This window comes from Arvicanthis niloticus, chromosome 1, assembly GCF_011762505.2.
Source record: "Arvicanthis niloticus isolate mArvNil1 chromosome 1, mArvNil1.pat.X, whole genome shotgun sequence".
Classification (NCBI taxonomy): Eukaryota; Metazoa; Chordata; class Mammalia; order Rodentia; family Muridae; genus Arvicanthis; species Arvicanthis niloticus.
The window spans coordinates 145,359,446-145,380,869 of record NC_047658.1 but is presented as its reverse complement, the minus strand read 5'-3'; the positions used below and the strand labels follow the sequence as shown (position 1 = coordinate 145,380,869).

At 42.8% G+C, this 21,424-nt stretch overlaps 1 protein-coding gene across 9 annotated transcripts in view; it reads right to left on the bottom strand.

The window, feature by feature from the left end:
• Plce1 (phospholipase C epsilon 1) overlaps positions 1 to 21,424 on the bottom strand; it is a 300,715-nt gene that overhangs the window by 77,560 nt on the left and 201,731 nt on the right. For all 9 annotated transcript variants that reach the window (XM_076920180.1, XM_076920138.1, XM_076920149.1 and 6 more), the window contains 3 exons: positions 10,526 to 10,671; positions 6,888 to 7,146; positions 4,805 to 5,010 (listed from right to left, as the gene is read on the bottom strand). In XM_076920180.1, coding sequence (XP_076776295.1) covers positions 4,805 to 5,010; positions 6,888 to 7,146; positions 10,526 to 10,671 — 611 coding nt within the window. The remainder of the gene's footprint in view (positions 1 to 4,804; positions 5,011 to 6,887; positions 7,147 to 10,525; positions 10,672 to 21,424) is intronic.

The window sequence follows — 21,424 nt, the reverse complement described above, 5'->3', positions numbered from 1 at the left end:
GGTCACCCACAGTATCCCTTTTAGCTTTTCTTTTTACTGCACTTTTAGTAGTGTTTTGAACACATTAACTTAAAAAGCTATCAGATTTTAATTTTTCCTCGTTTTTCCCTCACTTATCTATTTATCACATTTTGATCATGGGTCTGCCAGTGACCACAGAGCCTTTCTTCATTTTATTTTTCTGATTTCCTGCTTTTCCCTCGCACCCTTCATTACACTTTTTACTCCTACACTTTCTTTGGTTTATTTAATCTTGTTTCTCTTCCATTTCCCCCACTCCCTGCTCCATTCCTCCACAGGGTGTATTTACAACTTTGACCCTAAATAAACTATAACTCTATATTAAAGCGTATAGTAGTACAATTTTCTGATTTATATGCAAGAATGGCATCCCACTGGACTTTCCTCGTTTCCTTTTCTTGTATGGTGTGGTTTTGTGGTGACAGGTACCATTGTTTGTTCTCTTCGAAATAAGCCACACTGGAGGTGTAAGCTCTCAAAAGCGAGATGCCCAATAAGAAAATAAGAAGGTGCTCAGACAAAAGCAGAAGTGACACTTAGGCCATCAGAAGTATGGGTTACAGCAGAATAACACAGCCCTCATTCAGCTCCTTCAACCTCTGAACTCAGAGAAGATGAACTAGGTAAAATGAGACACTTCCAAAGAGTTACAAAAGTGCAGGTGAACACTGTAAAGTAGCAAGATACAAAATTAATGTACAAAAGTCAGTATGTAGCTTTCCTTTATGTCAGTAGTTAAACTATAAAGAAAGAAATCGAGAAAAACAACTCAGTTAGAGTTGCTTAAAAACACCTATGAAATGGGGTATGATGGTTCACTCCCTTAATCCTAGGACTCTAGAAGAGGTCAGGGGAATCCCTGTGAATTCAGTATCAACCTGGTCTACACAGTGAATATTAGGACATCAAGGGCTACATGGTGAGATCTTGTTTCAAAAACAAACAAATTAAGACGTCCTCCTGTCCCCCATCAAACAAAACCAAACCTCCAAAACATACAAGAAAAGAATCCTAACCAATAAAGGTCTCTGCAACAGATACAGTAAAGCCCCAAGGAAAATGAAGAAGCTATCAAAAGATGGGAAGACCTTCCAAGCTGGTAGATTAGCAGAATTAATACTGTAAAAAGGGTGGTATTACTGAAAGCAAATTACAGGTTCAACTCATAAAAACAAGGAAGAATATGCTGTACACACACACACACACACACACACACACACACCATGCTATGTTGGGGGCCGACTTTTAGCAGAAAGTGGCTATCAGCTTTGCAGCCATCTTGAGCCATATACCCTGACATGAGACTTGTATTACAATAGCCTACAACAGCTGAGCACACTCCGATAATCTTGGTTTAGATACCTTGGGTGTGTGAGATTAAAGGTGTGTGAGATTAAAGGTGTATAACTTAAGAGTGACTTAGAAGTGTAGAGATCAGATTTAGAGACAAGACCTAAGGGCATGATTAAAAGTGTGACCAAAAGGCATGGCTTAGAAGTGAGACATATAAAGGCAAGAGAATCAGACTATAGATGAGAGAATGAGAGACTTTAGAGAGAACAACTTGGAGTTAGTTATTAGACATTAGGCAATTGGCACTTGGAAGAAGAAACTTGGAACTTGGAGGCACTAGGGACTAGGAACTAGGGACTAGGAACTCAAGACTTGGGACTTGGAGAGAAGAAGAGAGACTGAAGAATAAACGGGATTGAATCACACTCTGTCTGGTCTCCATTCTTCGAGTCTGTCCTCACTCTCTCTCTTGCTGAACCCTGACCCGCGGACCGGAGCGGCAACTTGGGCTGGGATACAGTGGCCACCCAAATGCGGGACAGCCCAGGCCTCAACATTTTGCTCGGGTTGAGACATTTTTTGGCTCCCGAACATGGGGCCAGTGTGGTTCTCAACAATGCTACTGACAGAGACACAAAAATTGACCTATAGAATACAATATAAGGGCCAGAAATAAATCTAGACAGTTAATGCCACCTAATCTTTGACAAAGACATCAAAAACATACATTGAAGAAAAGACCTTTTTTTTCTACATGGAAAACTATATCCGGTGAAGAACTATTGCCCTATCTCTTACCCAACACATGCACATGCACACGCACACACACACAATCAATTAAGAATGGATCAAAGGCCTTAATTTAGGAGCTCAGACTTTGAAACTGCTCCAGGAAAACATGGATAAAATGCTTCAAGACAGACATAGGTAAAAACTAAAATTGCACAGGAACTAACTCCAATAATTGACAAATGTTATGTAACAGTTGTGGTGGATAGCCCTAGCCTCTTGTCATGGTAATTTCACTCCTGGGAGGGGCTGCGAAGGAGGAGTGAATCTTGTAAACCTTCTGCCCAATCAAATTTGTTAAATAAAGGCTACAGCCAGTGATTGGGCAGTGGAAGAGGAGTGGGAGGAGCCAGAGGCAGGGAAAGAAGATAAGAGGAGGAGAGCCGTTAGAGTTGGGGGTTGGCAGTTGGTGGAAGGGGAAAGGAAGAAGACCTTGACCTAGGAAACCGCAAGTTGTTAAGAGCTCTCTTAGCAGGGGAATAGTGTAGTTTAATGGTAAATCTGCCCAATCTAGGCATGCAGCATTCATTTGATATTTATTGACTTGTGTCTTTTATTCTATAGACTCCCTATGGGCAAGAGATTTACCGCAACAAATTGATCACTGGCTGTAGCCTTTATTTAACAAATTTGATTGGACAGAAGGTTTACAAGATTCACTCCTCCTTCGCAGCCCCTCCCGGGAGTGGAATTGCCATGACAACAAGAGGCTAGGGCTATCCACCACATTGCTTCAAGACAGACATAGGTAAAAACTAAAATTGCACAGGAACTAACTCCAATAATTGACAAATGTTATGTAACAGTTTCATCCTATATTGAAACATCCCATTTTTCAAGGAAGCTCCTCAAGCAGAAAGGTTAAAAAAAAACTAAGAAACCAAACCAAACCAAACAAAAAAACCCTTAGCTTCAGGAAGTCCCTGAAACATCCCTGCCAGAGTAAACAAGAAAAGCTGAGAGTTCCTCCCAGGCAGAAGGAAGCTGGACTGCAAAGAAGACTTCAGGTAAACTTAGCTGCAACAAAGACTCTCAGAGGAGCTAAGCTGCAAAGAAGACTCAGAACTGCAGCCTGGGAAAAGCAGAAAGCAGTCAAGCTGCCTGGAAGAGGTTTAAAGCAACTGGATCACTGAGAAGGGCCACTCTCCAGCCTGCTCACCTACTTACAGTCTGTGCAATGTGATCCATGTTCCTAGCTTTTGTGACTGGTCACCCATGCTGGGGTGGACCTTGGTGATGCCACTGTCTTTGAGTTGATTTCTGCTTCTCTAAGTGACCCTTCACCATGCTTTTGTAAGTAAGCCCAATAAAACTCCTTGGTTCGCCAAGTTGGACTTTGGCAGTATCCATACTTTGGTCTGTCATAGGTTCTCTATCTGGGGTGAATACACATGTGTGTTGAGTATCCCCAGGAAAGGTTTTGTTACACAACAACACATAAGATTGCATCAAGTTAAAATGCTTTTGCACAGCAAAGTTAAAAATGAACACAGTGGAGAGACAGCCTATGAAATGGGAAAAACTTACCAACTATACAGCCAACAGGGATCAATAACTCGATTCTATAAAGGTCTAATGAAATGAATAGACAGTTGTCAAAGGAAGGAACACAACTGCCCAATACATGTTTGAAAATGTACTCAACAACTATCCTGGTGTGAGGCACATTTCCTATTATCTCAGCACTAGCTAGATAAAGGCAGGAGGGTCAGGAGTTCAAGATCATCTTCAGCCACATATGAATTTGAGGCCAGCCTGGGCTACATAGAATCCTGTGTCAGAAAAAAAAAGGAAGAAAGGAAGAGAGGGAAGGAGGGGAGCAGAGGAAATGGGAGGAAAAGAAGAGAAGGAAAGAAAAGTGTTTAGTATCAGTATCCATTAAGAAAACGCAAATTAAAGTTGCTTTGAGATTGCATCTCACCTGGGTCAAACTGGTCATCATTTAAAAAAGATGCCCACAAGGATATGAGGAAACATGTACTTTTATAATGTGTAGCTAGAATGTGTAGTGACATACAACTATGGAAATAGGTATGATGGCTCCTGCAATTAAAAGAAGAACTACATATGATTTAGCTATGACACTCCTGGGTATACACGAAAAGGCTTCTACGCCAGCACCCCACAGAGATTAGCACCCATGTTTATTGCTGCACTAGTCACAGAAGCCAAGCTATGGACCCAACCTAGATGCTCACCAACAGATGAACAGACAAAAATATAGTAAATATACACAGTGGATGACGTTATGACATTCGAAGGAAAATGGACAGAATGGGAGATCATTATGCTAAGAAATAAGCCAGACTGCAAAAAACTCAATTATTGATGTTTTAGAAATGGCAGGCAGGACAGCCTTAGTTATATTTATAGGGATAATATATACCATTAATATGCACAGTTCTAAAATTTTACTATCAGTTAAAAAAACTAAGAAATCCTTTTTTTTTTTTTTTAAAAAAAAGGTGACAACTTATAGAAAAAGTTAAATGTACGTAGTAATTTTAGAACACAGGAGCAACATAGGAAAGGTTGAATTCGAACTCAGAATTAGTAAAGTTTGAAGCAGCTTTGGTTAGACATGAAAGTGACACATTTTTATCAGTTCTTTTTGTGAAACTGAACTGAGTAAGGAAAAAAACTAGTCAAGGGGAGAAGAAGAAAGGCACCCACCCACACACACGCTGACACTGGAACTTACTGCCATCGGGTTTTGTCCTTCAGGGAGTTTTTCCTCGAACCGCTCCCTTCGCTGGCGCTATCCTCCTCCTCCATCTCCAAGCTCCGGCTGCAACTCCGGATGATCTGAAAGATGCTGTTGACCGTGAGCTCCTTCTCTGAATTCTTTAAGCCGTTCTGTCCCACTCGTTGTAAGAAGTTATCTTGTCCACTGTAATCGGCTACAAACTACAGAAAAAAAAAAAACAGTTCAAGAATACACTGTTGAAATTTACCATGTCTGAGTAACCTACACCTAGGAGACTTAAATCAAAACAGTGGCAAGTAATAACCTCTGAGCCTATTTTACTGAAATGGAGTCAAGAGGCTCCAAGGAAAGCTTTATTTCCTTTTTTTTTTTTTTTTTTTCACCTCACCACATGAAATCCCAAAACTTGCCCCTTCCTGGCTGTGACAATCCCAGCACCTTTAGGAATCCAAACTGAACTGTGAATTTATAACACAAAAGGCAATATTATTTCATGGCCCCCTAGGGACAAGGTTAGCCACTTTACAGAGGGGGGCAGTCGTTTTATTCTTGTAATGGGAATTGAGAAGAGAATGAGTAAAGCTCTCCATGACATGGAATGAGATGAAGTGACCCGACTCAAGAAAAACATTTGAAAAGCTGTCTTTTGGCGGCCTTGTCCATCTGTACTACAGGAAGACAGTAGCTTCTTGATGTTTTCGAAGCTACTTTTGTGGCTTGATCATGACCAGGAAGCTTCTAGAGTCAGAGGGAAGAGCTGCAACCCAGTCAAGAGAGCTCCCATTGCAGGGAGCTGAGGAGAGTGGATGGTGGAAGGCTTTTTAAAACTGCCTCTTTCATTTACTTGACTTTTAATACCAGCTGCTAAGACCAAGGAAATAACAGACGGTGACTGTCATGGGTGCATGTCAGGGGATCTCAAGTTTTCCTAGATCAAGTGATGCCTCTCTTCTCAAGTGACATGAAACAGGCTGAAGTTTTGAGTCTTCCAACTTCAAATAAGAAGGGATAATTGTGTGTGTGTGTGCACGTGTGTACATATGTGTTGAGTGTGTGTGAGAGTGTATGTACGTGTGTTGAGTGGGTATGAGCTTGTGCATGTGTGTATGTGTGTGAGTGTGTATGTTCGAGTGTCTGTATATATGTGTGGGTGTGAGGGTGTGAAGTAAGTGTAGGAGTGTGTGAGTGTGTTGAGTGTGTGTGCACACGGTAAGTGTATGAGTGTGTGAGTGTGTTGAGTCTGTGTGCACACGGTAAGTGTATGAGTGTGTGAGTGTGTGCACATGCATGTGTGTATGCGTGTGTGAGTATGTGTGAGTATCTTTAAGTATGTGTGGATATGAGTGAGTGTATGAGTGTGTGAGTGTATGTAAGTGTGTTGAGTGTGAGTGTGTGCGCACGTGTGTGTGTGAAGTGTATTGAGTGTCGTCATCTACACAGATGAGAACACAAATGACTCTGGATTTGGGCTTGAGATTTTCAAGTACATAATGCCTCAAAAATCTCCCTAACACATTTTAAAACATTTTTATTTCACTTCTAAACACCCGAGAGGGAGGTTTCCTTATATCTTGTGAGCCTCTTGGTGCCCCTTACTGAGTGTGCAGTGTCCTGACTTAAAGCTCACATCAATCTTGAGAGCAGGGGCGAAAGGGGCAGAGCCTGGAATGTCTGGATGACACGCACATTTGTGAAGAGAAGGCACTACTGACTTTCCCAACTCCTCCTCTCCCCAACGATTTGGAAGTCATTGGTCTCACTTGACATCATCCTCTAAATCTAGATAGTTCTACCCAGTAGCAAGAACTTGCCAACTTTTGGGATTAAAACCACAGAAATCCAGCAGCTCTTTCCCCTTTGTGCTCAACAATATCACAATAAATCTAATGTAACAATATCAAGTTCCAAACAGCTAGTGGTGCTTTCTCCAGAACTTTCAAGGACCTCCTCTCTATCCATAAACCATATACCGAGGCCTGCTCTAGACTCAGAAAGTGATTCCCCATCGTACAAGTACAAGTGAGTACACAGAAGGCTGGGCGGATCTCTTAGGGACTGCCCACTCGAAAAGGCTCACCTCCAGAGCTTCTTCTTGGGAGCTGTACTGTGTGCAGAGCTTCAGGAGGCCAGACGCGCCATCAAGCACCTCACAGAGCTCCTTCAGAAACACCCCACAGAAGGGAACCACTTTGCAGCCAGGGATGTGCAAGGCTCGCGTCACTACCTTCTTGTACTCCACGGAAGACTCGTGCTGGGCCATGGCATCTTTCAGGCTCCGCATGGTCTCAATGTCAGACTGGTCCATGAACTGCCACATCTTTAGAACTTTCCTTGACCTATTGCGAATCAATGACATTTTTTTTTAAGCTTAAAGGGGTGACAACGTAGCTTACATTATGTAGACAAAAATTCCATAACGTTTATTATTGCCATTTGCCTTCACAGTGTTCTTTCTGTGTTCTTATTTATTTAGGATTTCTATCTTCATTTGGTGTCATGGTGGCACAGATGGTATAGAAGTAACTAACCACTTTCTGGTTGGATTTAAGGTCCACTCTATAAGATGGAAAGAAATACTGTTAAAGGAGCCAAGATCCTGTGACTAGATAGATCATAGACTCAGGAAGGCACCCATCAGTATTATTTTGCGACATAATAATAAAATGACTCCTAATGATGTATTGCTATACCCATAGGTCAGACCACCTCTCAAGCCTCATCAGGGAAACCTCTTGTAGCAGATGACAATTAGCACAGAGACCTTTGATTGATCAATATACATAGAATATGAGAAGAAGAAACATATCCTACCCCTCTCCCAATGATCAGGGGATTTCATGGGACAGTGCGTGAAAAGATTGTAAGAGAGAAAGATGGTAGATAGCATCACAGAAATTGTCTTCCAGATAAAACAGGGCGGTTGCACATAGGAACCCACAGCAATGGTGACAACATGCACAAGAGCTGTGCACATTCCAGCCAGACAAAAATCCCAGCATGGAGGGTGGAAGGTAGGCACAAAATCCCACTACTAGCTGAGGAGCTAAAAGCATTGGGTAGCGGCTGGAGAGGGGAAGTCTGTTTTCTTTAAGGATGTGGTCCTATACAAATTGACCACATTCCAAGTTGGGCCCTACTTCTGGTTGGGTGACACAACTGGACTCCATGTGGTAAGAATAAAAAAAGAAGAAATATCAAAGTTGGGTGGGAAGGGATGGGAGGAGGGATGGAAGGAGGGAGGAAGATGGTTATAAGAGGAGTTGGGGGGAAAGATGGATATATTTAAAGCTCATTGTATTACATTTTCGAGGAATTAATAAAAATATTGCTTAATAAAAAGCTAAGTATGAGCCCAGGATTACGCCTGCAAGGAGTATTCCTCCCAGGTTTCTGCTCCAAGTTCTTTTTTGCATTTTTGCTCTGACTTCCCTCTGTGATGAACTTATGACCTGGAAGAGTAAGCCAGATAGCACGCTCCTTCTCTGAGTTGCTTTTGAGCAGAGGGTTTTTTTTTTTCCATCACAGCGACAGAAAGGAAAGCAGAGCACATGGTTTGTACTATTATTTCTGAATCGTTGTCCACAGAGAGTCTGTCCTATATGTCCCTCCCAGTCTTTGAGTCTCTCAGTGGCGTACAAGAGGCCTGCTAGCTTAGAATCCAGCAGGGACAGGTTTTTGCAGAATGAGGTTTGACCTTAGCTCCACACCACCCAAGGGACCTTGTTTTGATGTATGATTCACAGAACAATGTATTAAATGGATTTTTTTTCCTAGTTTGAAGCTGCTGCCAAGATCAACAGGTAACACCATAGCTGGCAATCTCCAGAGCAGTATCATGGTATCATGAGGGGTGTCTGAACTACCTCTCCCATGATGCTTTCTTGTCCTCCTTTATCCCACATAGGGAAACCAGAGAGTTGGAAACATCTCTACCGAGAGCACTGTGAGAGGGTTTATGTGAAAAGCATGAACTTAGCCTCGGGGCTGGGTATGTCAAGTGGACTCCTTGGACACTCTTCCTGGGCGGTGGATGGTGGCCTACTGTGTAACTCTTACCTAAATATGCCCAAAGGCTCAGGAAGAGAAGGCTCTGTGGATGTTTTCTGCCTTTATAGGGTTAACAAGGCAGTGAGGGTGTTTCTCAGGGAGTCCAGCCAGAGTAGAGCCTGTGGAAGGAGCTGAGCTAGGGCTGTTTATTTATTTATTTATTTATTTTCTTTTAAAAATACTTTTATTTATTTTATTTATATGAGTACACTGTTTCTGTCTTCAGACACACCAGAAGAGGGAATCGGATCCCATTGCAGATGGTTGTGAGCCACCATGTGGTTGCTGGGAATTGAACTCAGGACCTCTGGAAGAGCAGTCAGTGCTCTTAACTGTTGAGCCATCTCTCCAGCCCACATTTATTTTTTATTTTTTTTGAGAGAAAACAATTTTACTTTACACAAAATCAGGACTAGATCCTTGGCTTTTTAAAAGAACATTTTGTTGATTCTTCGTGAATTTCACATCACACACTGCAATCCCACTCATCTTCTCTCTTCATATTCACCCTCTGTCCTTGCAACTTCCCCTCCAAAAGAAAATAAAAAATAAAAAAACACCCCCCCCAACCAAACATCTCATCTTGGAAGCTGTAGTGTGTCACCAGGTGTCCCACAGTGTACCCTTTTTTCTACACATCTTTACTTGCATTCATTGTAAAGAGTCATTGCAAGTTTGATTCGAGGCCTCTGACTTCACTGCTACACTAGTCATACTGGTTGCTCACTGGGATTCCTATCAGACACCCTGTTGTTGCTCTGTTCGTTAAGACCCCGAGGCTTTGAATCTGCAGGACCCAGGTCCTTCACATGTTCCAGTAGTTCAGAGATGGGGTATATGTTGAGGTGGGCTGACTCAAAGCCCTGGATCTGGGCCTGAATGGTACCTGAGTTGGTCGTTGAACTTGAGCTATCTTTAAAAGCCTGCCTGTCAGATGAGGCAACCCCTGAACCTAAGAGAGAGGCTCCCAGGACTAGATCTAAAGCCTGAAAATTGAGTGGTTGAGGGTGTACCACGCTTTAACAGATATGTTTAAACATTTGGGAAAGATCCTTGCCTCCTGATGGGGGTGCTATTTTAGAGGGTTTTGGAAATTTTAGGAGGAAAGGTCCAGCTAAAAGGTTAGTGCAAGCAGGTTTTTCGAAATCAGACCCTGTCCTTGACCCCTCCCTGTTTCTCCTTGTACTTCTGCCAAGTTCACAGTGAGGGAAAGAAGCCTCTCCAATACACACTCCCAACATCATCATGTTCTACCCAGGCACCAGTAGCCAGGTGAGCATGCGTGGGACACCTTGGAACCATGAGTCAAACGTAGACACTCGCACCTTCAAGTTGTTCTCTATACTAGGTAATTATGCAGCGAGAAGCCCTTACAAAACAAGTGGGTGAGCAGACAGGGAATCACTAGGAAGGAACTCTGACACCATGCACATCTATCTCTGTGACAGTATAGATGACTACAGCCAAGTAGGACTTTGTGCTCCTTCAACGGCTGGTCTTTCCCCTTTGCTGCCCCCTCCCTGACTTCCCTCTCCTCTCTCCTCCTTTCCCTTTGAGGGACCAGGGCTGTGGAGTTTATCCTGGTAAGTGTTGCTGGCTGTCCAGGGAACTGATTCAGAATTATCTGACTGGAGAGAAGAACCTGTTTAGATCACCACACTTCCTTACCTGAGGCCTGCCAGGAACTCCATGACAGCATTGTAGTTACCCATGTTCCAGCAGCATTTGGCCACATGCACCAAATAAGAGAAGACTTCCCGCTTCTCCTCCATGGAGCCTGCCGTGAGGATCAGCCATGTTACCCAGGAGCTCACCTGGAAGATGGATGATAGACATTCACTAAAGACATATCCCCGAAACTTGATTTTTATATACATATGTGTGTGTGTGTGTACATATATATATGTGTGTATATATGTGTATGTATGTGTGTATGTATGTTTGCATGTATGTATGTATGTATGTATGTATGTATGTATGTATAAAGAAAAAAAGTCAATTGGGACCAGGAAAAGTAAGCAGGGATCTCTAATGTGAAACCCAGATCCATTGCTGATTTGGTATGGCTCCTGGAGAGTCAATATGTCTGCATCTTCATCTCCATCTTGAAATAAAAAGGCTGGAAAAGGTAAACATAAAATACTTCCTTATCCACACGATCCCTGAAGACTGTATAAACCAATATGGCCCTTGGATACTCCTGATGAAATATGGCTGATGGACATGAAGATTAAAGGCAGTCAATGCATTTAGTCCATATGTTTGAAACATTTATCAAGTAAGAAATGTGTGGTATCTGAGCTGGTATGATGGGTAAGCAAGTAGCACCACCTGTCACCAAAGTTTGACAACCTGATTTTTATCCCTGGTACCCACATGGTAGAAGGAGAGAATAAAATCTCTAACATTGTCTTCTGATCTTCATATGCCTTCCATGACATAAGCTCATGTGCACAGATGTGCACACACACACACACACACATACACACACACACACACACAGATGCACACATAAATAAATAAATAAATCTTTAAAAAATTAAAACATGCAGTACCAAACAAAAAATACAATAAAATTTTGGAACAATCTCATTCTCTAAATTAATTAATTAATTAATTAATTAATTAACTTTATATCTCTACCAGTTTCCCCTCCCTCTTCTCCTCTCAGTTCCTCCCTTCTACCTCCCCTTTCTTCCACTCCCCTCCCCACCACTCCTATGTTTCTCTTGAGAAAAGGGGAGGCCTCCCATAGATATTAACCAGTCCTAGCATATCAAATTGCAGAAAGACTAGGCACATCTTCTCCTATTGAAGCCACCAAGGCAGCCCAGTTGGAGGAAAGGGTCCCACAGGCAGGCAACAGAGGCAGAGACAGCTCCTGCTCCCTCTGTGAGGCCAAGCTACACAACTGTAATGTATACGCAGAGGTCCTCAGTCTGTCCCATGCAGACTCCCTGATTCAGTCTCTGGGAGCCCCTATGGGCCCAGGTTAGTTGATTCTGTAGGTTTTCTTGTGGTGTTCTTGACTGTTCTGGTGCCTACAATCCTTCTTTCCCCACTTCCATAGGATTCCTCAAGCTTGGAAAAATCTCTTACACATTCTAATCTACTATATTCTTCAAATGACAAAACAACTAGAAGAGTAAAAACTAATACTTATTATGTACCAGGAGTCATCCTAAGTACTCTGACTATGACTCCTCATATATCTCTCACAACAGTTCAGACTCAGGCGTGATTAATGCCTCAAGAGGTTGCAGAAGATCCTCAGGCAAAATAGGCCGCAAAGGCTTGCCTTGGACTTGGGGTTGACATTTGGTGGCTGTATGAATGAACACACAGGGAATCTCATGTTTGCTGACTCTAACTCCAGGATTACATTCTTCTACTGTGACTTGTATTTTTTCTTTCCTACCAGAGTATAAAATGTAGTAATTCACATCTACATCCCATTTCTGACATTTGGTATTTAAATGATCTCTTTCTGCTCTGAGATCATTTCACTGTTGTTCATCCTGGTGCTTGGCCATGGCTATCTAAGTTGAGTCGCTTTCTCCATCTCGGCTAACTCATGGGAGGGTGACCAGTGGTCTGTTGTTGACCATATTAGTTGTAATTGGTTAGCAACAGAGCTGAAACCTAAGGAAGAACTCTTTCTTCAGTCTGTGCGAGAGTGCGGCCTGAACAGAGTTCATGGTGACCCAGACATCTGAGGAAATAGGAATTCAAGGTAGAGGGCACACTGCCCACAAACGGAAACAATAAGAATTAATGATGTTTAGTGTCAGCACCATCTATAGAGGGATGTCCAATGCCAGTTTTTCGGATCGAGAAGCTTTGGCTTGCCAAGCCCTGGGTTTGATACCCAGCATCACAAAGGAAACAAAAGAATGAAACAACATCAACAACAACAACAAAACCAAGAATAAAACAAATAAAGAAACCAAAAGAGTGTATACCTCAGAGAAATATTCACAAAAAAACTTTCTTCTGAGGTCATGATACTTAAAAATCTAGGACTTTCAGCTTAGTATTCTTTTATTCAGCTGATGAAAGGTGACAATTCCTTTTTACACATGATCCTGGGTGGATCCTCTTAAGCCAGTGGTTCTGGACCTGTGGGTTGTTGACCTTCTTTGGGGGTTGAATTACCCTTTCATATGGGTTGCCTAGGATCATTGGCAAATGGAGATATTTACATTACAATTCATCAACAGTAGCAACATTACAGTTATGAAGTAGCTATGAAAATAATTTTATGGTTGGGGTTACCACAAAAAGCATTAGGAAAATTGAGAACCACTGTCTTAAGTATTCAATTTTGAGTTACACATTTGAAGATAGAGGCAGAATGAAATCAAGAACAGTATGCCTAAGATAATTAAGGAAAAACCACCATCAACAAAACCCATCCCAGACGTCAATGTATAGGACAGATGCTCAACACCTTTTTTACCCTTCCAGAGAAACAAGTATAAAAATGGCGCCAATGTTGATGGATTTCCATACACTGAACCATCCCTGCATCCCTGGGATAAAGCCTACTTGATCATGGTGAATGATCATTTTGATGTGTTCTTGGATTTGGTACTGGGCATATACCCAAAAGATGCTCCAACATATAACAAGGACACATGCTCCACTATGTTCAGTAGCAGCCTTATTTATAATAGCCAGAAGCTGAAAACATCCCAGATGTTCATCAGTAGAAGAATGAATACAGAAAATGTGGTACATTTACACAATGGAATACTATTCAGCTATTAAAAAAATGACAGATGGAACTAAAAAATATTATCCTGAGTGAGGAAACACATTCACAAAAGGACACACATGTTATGCACTCACTGGTAAGTGGATATTAGCCCAAAAGCTCAGAATACCTATGATACAACCCACAGACCATATGAAGCTTAAGAATAAGACCAAAGTGTGGATGCTTCAATCTTACTTAGAAGGGGGGAACAAAATAATCACACGAGGTAGAGGGAGGGAGGGAGGGACTTGGGAGGGTGAGGAAAAAAAAAGAGGGGGCAGGAGAGAAGTACAGAGGGTCAGGAAATTGAATAGAAATATATAGCAGTGGGGGATGGGGAGCTGGGGATAGCCACTAGAAAGTCCCAGATGGCAGGGAAACTAGAGGCTCCCAGGACCCAATAGGGATGACATTGGCTGAAATACCCAACAAAGGGGAGATAGAACCTGTAGAGACCACCTCCAGTAGATAGGCACAGCCCCCAGTTGAGGCATTGGGGCCATCTACCAATCTCAAAAATTTTAACCCAGAATTGCTCCTGTCTAAAAGAAGTGCAGGGACAAAAAATGGACGGAAGGAAAAGCCATCCAGAGGAAGCCCCACCTAGAGATCCATCCTATCCGCAGACACCAAACCCCAACACTATTGCTGATGCCAAGAAGTGCTTGCTGACAGGAGCCTGGTATAGCTGTCCCCTGAGAGGAGGTTCTCCCAGCACCTGACCAATACAGATGCAAACACTCACAGCCAACCATTGGGCTGAGCTGGGGGACTTCCGTGGAAGAGCTAGGGGAAGACTGAAGGAGCTGAAGGGGATTGCAACCCCATAGGAAGAACAATACCAATTAACTGGACCACCCAGAGCTCCCAGGGACTAAACCACCAACCAAAGAGTACACATGGAGGTATCCATGGCTCCAGCTACATATGTAGCAGAGGATTGCCTTATCTGGCATCAGTGGGAGGGGAGGCCCTTGGTCCTGTGGAGGCTTGATGCCCCAGCATAAGGGGATGCTAGAGGAATGAGGCGGGAGTAAGTGAATGGGTGGGGGTGCATTGTCATAGAGGCAAAGGGGAGGGGAGATGTGATAGGGGTTTGCAGAGGGGAAATGGGGAAGGAGGACAACCTTTGAATTGTAAATGAATAAAATAGCCAATAAAAAAGAGAACATGGTGGCAATGATATGGGGTACTGCTTAAACATGGCTACATTCTGGTGGTTGTTGCACTGGAGTAAAAAACCTGCTAATTCTTTTCCAATATATGCTGAAGTAAAACCTGTCACTCCAACATCCAGAAGGCTCTGAGTATGCCTCTCTGTTATCTTCTTGCTCTGGGGGATGCTAGCTGTATGCAAAATCCGAGCAGATCTGGAATCAGGCCACTATGACAAGCCCGTCCTGCATCAACCAAAGAAATCTATGGGGTTCTTAGAGCCGAGCTCCCCTGCAGCGGACAGCAACATCCCCTGCTTGTTCTCCAAGCCTGTATCCTACACCATGTAACCATCCGTTCATGAAACCTTGGCTCTGCTGGACCAAGAAGAAATGTTTGCCAACAGAGACTGGTCGTGGTTTGGTGCAGTTAGCCAATTCTTCCTTTAGCTTGGTTTGTGTTTGATGGACCTTAACCTAGAGTGGGAACCAAGTCAAACTTTTCTTTACAAGTAGAAATGGGATTCTGAGCATTTAAAATGGTTCTTCAGAGTCACCCAGCTCCTGCCTGAGATTACTGCCAGACTGAGTCCTGTGGCTGTTGGCCAGCCCTGGGTCGAAAGTCACTGGAACTATTCTGACTGTTCCTACCAGGCAGTGAATGGAAAGGGTTAACCCTTACCCAGGAGGAGAGGCAAAACCCACCCTTCCTTTGTGTCTCAATCCTGATCACGCACACAGATTTATTTCCTATCAGTCAAATCATTTCCCATACACTTTCCCACATGCTAGGGAAAAAATAGCAATACTGTATTTCACATGGAAACATAATTTAAACCAACTGTTCCATCGCTGAGTGTGAGTCCCCAGGGCCCCTGGTTGTTGAGATTATATAAGCACTGTTATCATAAACTCTCTTTTCTCTCTCTCTCTCTCTCTCTCTCTCTCTCTCTCTCTCTCTCTCCCTCCCTCCCTCCTTTCTTCTCTTTTCCCCTTTCCCTCCCCCCTCCTTCCTTCTCCTTTTTCTCTCATACGCACAGTCCACACAGCTTAAAAACTGCAAGGGCAATTATTATGATGACATAGTATATTTATGGTTTTATTGGTGTTAAGTGGTAAGAATGTTACCAATAAAAACAAAATAAGTGATTAAAAAATAGACAAAAATTTTTGATGGTATCAAATGTAGCCCACAGCATAAAGGCAATTACACTTACCAAGTAGAGATAAAGGATTCTACCAGCTCAGAAAAAGTTTCACGGTATCAGTCACAAAGAAAAACGTGAGAACACACATAGTCCAATTGCTCGACTATAGTGAACGCCCAGAGAACAGAGGTGTTACCTGCAGCAGATTTTTTTGCCTCATTTCAATGGTCAGCATGAATAAGCAGAGTCAGATTTTCGGATCAATTCATATGTATGTAAACATGATTTGTTGATTGAATATTTATATGGGCCCATCTGTGAGAGTTTCTGTGAGAGAGTAGGAGAGGCTAGATACTGGGAGCTAGAGTTAACAGGACTCCAGTACTCATGGTTATGCAAAAACCACTTCCCCACTGCTAAGCCATCACCCGGCCAGCCCTCCTTTAAGAGAGCTTTTCCCTGAAGGCTTGTGCTTGCTCTGATGATCTGAGGATCATGACTATAGCCTAAAGCTCCCCTACAACTGCTCCTTTCCAATACAGCCCTCCCTTCCTCCTTCCCTCCTTCCTTCTTCCCTCCCTCCCTCCTTTTTCCTTACCTCTCTCCCTCCCTCCACCGCTCCCTCTCTCCCTCCCTTCTTTCATTCCTCCCTTCCTCCCTTCTTTTCCTCCAGTACTGGAGGTTGGATTCAGAGCTTCGTATGTGTTAGAAAAGCACTCTACCATTGGCTTACATCCATGGCTGCTCTTTATTTCAAGATAGGGTCTCAGTAAGTTGTTTAAGCTGTCCTTGAATTTACAATCTGTATGCCTCAACCTTCCCTGTGGGTATAACTATAGTGGCATGACAGCATGTGCAACATCATGTTTGTCATTCCCATCCTTACCTTGTAGGCCTGGCCAGACTGAACATCTTGCTCTCTCTTCCCACATCAAGTACCATATCGTTGCGTCATAGTTCAGTCAGGAAGGAATGTTCCTGAAGCATTCACAGTGATCTTTCCTTGGTCCATTTCATCTTGTCTATGTCTTCTCTACAGTAAGATATTTCTCTTGGCCACAGACTCAAGTCCATTCACCAGCTTTATCTCACCTTTCATGCCCTTACTTTTAGAGTTAAACCAGGTTTCTGTCCATCTCGGGGACCTTAGGATGTTACTCCTCCTGTGAAAGGCTCCCTCATACCCAACTTATTAGCTCATTTCTACTTACCCTTTAGGAAGAACTTCCCCTAGATCTGTCATCAAGATCTTACCTCTAGGACTCATACCTCAGAAGGGCCCAAACTGACCTTTGCCCAGCTGTGCTCCCTCTAGTGAGAAGTCTGTGATTAGAGAGGACATGACTGCTGACAGACTACTCTCTAGATCATGCGTCCCCCGTAGACCCATGCCTCCCACACTCAATGGTCCCAAGCCCATTGTCAGGTCCATAAATAATACCTTTTGTGTGTCTCAGTCCTTCTGACTGACTATAAACCATAAGGGGCCATAAGGTGGCAGTGGGGTATGGACAGACTTGAACTAGAGATCTGAAATGTCTATTTACTGGTACACAAGTCAAGATGAGAAGATCAGAGAGGCCAGTAATTTATACCTTTTTTGTTCTTGTGCCTCAGACCTGAGAAGGAAGGGGCAAGCCTCCCTTTTGGAACCTGACAAAATCATCACTGTTTTTAAGGCATCACTGACTTCCCTTTTGGAGCATGTGTAGGTACTTACAGACCTAGAAATGGGCTTGGGACCATTTGGTCATTGAATGTGGAGGCATGGGTCTACAGAGGATGAGTCATCTGGAAAGGAGCTGGTACCCCATACCACCCTGACCCCAGTACACATTTGGTGTTGTGTTCCCATGAAGGCAGATGGTAAGCCTGCTGTAGTTACAGTAAGTAGCCATGTTAGTGACTGGCTGAGATCTACCATCTATATATGTCTAATGAGAGGAACAAATGAAGGACACACACACTTCTTATAGGAAGGCAATCTCTGGGTCACCTAGTACCTTCCATTCAGTTCCTTACTGTTCTCTTTGACTTAATGTAGGACCTTGAGGCCTCAGTTGTGCTGTATTGGCGTCTCACTGCATGCACGTACAACTGGTTTATTTTTGTTATGCTTGTGTGCCTGACTTTCACATGCGTCTGCTCTGTCCCGGCAGACCCTGAGTTCTCAAGGATAGAGACCATCATTCCCACATTTCCAGGACGGGGATGCTTGGTGCCTCTGGCCAACAGAGGGGCCATCCAGAGTCCCAGGAGGCCGTGGGTAGAGAGGATTCTCAGAGCTCAGGAATTATATTTGGGAAAAGCCTAAGCACTTTCTATCACTGTTCCCAGGTCCAGAAAAAGGAGACAGATTAATTTCTGCCAAAAGTTTTGTTTTAACATGCCAGTATAAATGGAGTCAGAAGGACCTCTCGCAATGGGTGTCTGGTCACTCTAATGGCAAAGGTTGGGCTCAAATGGTGAAAGATATAGAAGTGAATGAAAGTCAGACAAAGCTGCTTTCTGGTAGCTAAGTCATGTAGAGCGTATACCCATTACTTCCCTAGACAGACTGAGGCAGCTGACACATGTCACTGCTTCTCAAAGGTAGGACACTCACATAGGGATCACTGGTGATGGTGGTGTCTGTTCAAATATGGATCCAAGGCCTCACCCAGGCTTAGAAATTGGGCCCTCTAAGGTCAGGGAAGGGCCTAGGAATCTGCATCTTCAGATAAACTCTCTGGTGAGTCCTAACTGCACCAGAGTCCAAGAATGAGTGCAGGTGCTCCGGGTCCTTTGTTGGCTCTCTGGGGTTCTGAGGAGAGCTCAAGCACGGTGGCTGTGACTTACCTCATACTTCATACCTGATAGTCTGGCCTCCTCATTGTCATAACAGCCTGGGTCCACTTGGAAATAGGAAGAAGAAGCCAGAGGGAGGCAGCAAGGAGCAGGGGTGGATATCAAAAACACCTGAGGTGAACAGAGCTTCCCCTGACCTCCAGTTCCATTGCTTCTTTTAGTCTCAGAGGTAAGCTGCCTAGTCACTCTGAGCCTCAGTTCCCTTCTCAGTAAAATGGGCACAATACTCATCTCATAAAGTTACTATGAGAGTAAAATGGCCTTTTGTGTGTAGAGAATCACTGGCTGGATGTTTTCTGGGTGACCATGGCAGCAGCTGCTGCTATGGCTATGATTAACTTTGTCATGTGAGTGATGGAGTGGCTGAATTCCAGATATAGACCTCAGAGACCCAGAAGAAAGAATTGCTAAGTCTCACATCTTAACTACAGACCTTCTGGCTGGACCAGAAGAGTCCACGAGCACGTCAATCCTCTCCTAACAGAGTGACTCTCAGGTTACCTTTTCTTTCATCGTTAGGAACAAAATGGAATTTTAAAGTTAAAAGTTACCAGATCTCATTCCTAGACCCAGCCATACCTGAAACTCTGCAACTACTCCATATATTAAAAAAATCTTTTGGGGGGTTGTTGAGCAGTTTACAATTGAGTTGTCGCTAAATCACAACTGGAAACAAATCCTGACAAATCTTTTTTTAAGGTAAGTCTCCCTCTTCTAATAAATTTTTGTTATATGCACCATGATGGACCAGAGTAAACAACACTAGAACTTGGAGACTTGTGGGAGAAAAATCACAAATAATGAATTAAATAATATTTCATTTGGTTAGTACGAGGTCCCATTTGCTGCATCTCTGGAAGTCTGGCTTTTCTACCCATGCTGGATCCCAGTTGACCTCCTGTAATGGCTTGAATGAAATTGGCCCCCATGGGTCATAGGGAGTGGCACTATTTGGAAGGATTAGGACTTGTGGCCTTGTTGGAGAAACTTTGTCACAGATTGGGAGTGTGATGGAGTAGGTGGGGGGAACTTTGAGATTTCAGAAGCTCACAAGGCCCAGTGGCTCACTCTGTTCTGTTGCTTGCTGAACCTGATGTTCCTTCTGTTTCTTCTCCAGTACCAAGTCTGCCTGTGTGCCGCCATGCTTCCTGCCATGATGATAATGGACTAAACCTCTGAACTGTAAGCCAGGCCCAGTTAAATGCTCTCCTTTATAAGAGTTGCCTTGGTCATGGTGTCTCTTCACAGCAGTAAGACCCTAACTAAGATGCCTCCCAAGGCTGTTCACATCTCTGTCAGCATCATTCTTTCCACACATTCTGCATGACTGCACTTGCTGGGAACTGTTTGAGGCATTCGGGAAGGAAGGACTGGAGTGAACAGAAGAATCTTCAGGCTGCCTATTTTTCCCTGCGACTAGGACAGTTGTGTACATGTCCATTTTCTCTGTACTATTAACTTCCTAGAGGGTAAGAGCACGTTCTGGCCTTGTCTCTACTGCTAGAAGAATCTCTTGTCCATAGTTAGCAAAACACAGCTGTTTATCCCTGAATTCTTCAGCTATAAATTCCTTAAATACTCAGAAATTGGGTCTGCATCCACAGTTACTTAGTGATTTGATATCAACTACTGAACATACTCTTATTGTGATATCCAAGCATCATTTTTAATGGAGCAGGCTTGGGAGAATTCCCAGCAGCAATGGGGCAGCATTTGTCTTCTCTCTTACCACAGCCAGTCAGATTGGATGGGTCATTCAGTCTGAAGCTAATCACTGAAATGGACTTCAAAAATAAGACTCATCTTATACATCCCTTGTTTTATAAAAAGATGTATTGATCAAAGCCAGGGCCTCATGCACGCTAAGTTTGTGCTCTATCACAAAGCTACATCCGCAGCACCTCTTTGGCTTAAAGATCATAATTATAAGAGGTTAGATGTGTTAGGCATGACATGTCTTCTATTTCCCCAGCCCTGCGAGTTGATACTAATGTTGTTCCCATTTTAATATGAGGAACCCAATGTTCACAATGGCTACAGAAGCATGCCTTATGAACTAGGAAAAAACCAAAACGAAAGATGTGTTTTTAAAGTACTAGACTCTGATACTTTCCTTCTTTCTTATAGGAATTAACAGTAAATTACTTATAGCTTTGAAAAGCCATTCTGAGCTCATGGTTTTTAAAACAAAACAAAACAAAACAAAACATGTTCCTTACCAATGACTTTGGGGAAGCTACAAGGTCTGAGAAGTGCATGGTTAGGTCTCATTCAGAAACAGAACACCCGTGTTCTGAAGGTACAGGGATTGCAACATTTGGTTGTTCATTAATGATCTATTTAGTCACCCTTCTATCTCTGACCTCAAGAACAGGGTGAAGACTCCCCTAGTTCCAGAATCTTGAAGAGGAAATGAGTGGGAAAAAGCCTGTGAGAGAGCGCAGCCTGAAACTTACTCCCAGAGTCATGACTCAAAGAGCTCATGCCAGCTCTGTCATTATCTCTCTTGTTTTAATATATATATATATTAAATATATATTAAATATTATATTTAATATATATTTATATTTAATAAATATAATATATTTATATATATTTATATTTAATATATTAATATATTTATATATATTTATATTTAATAAATATAATTAAAATATAT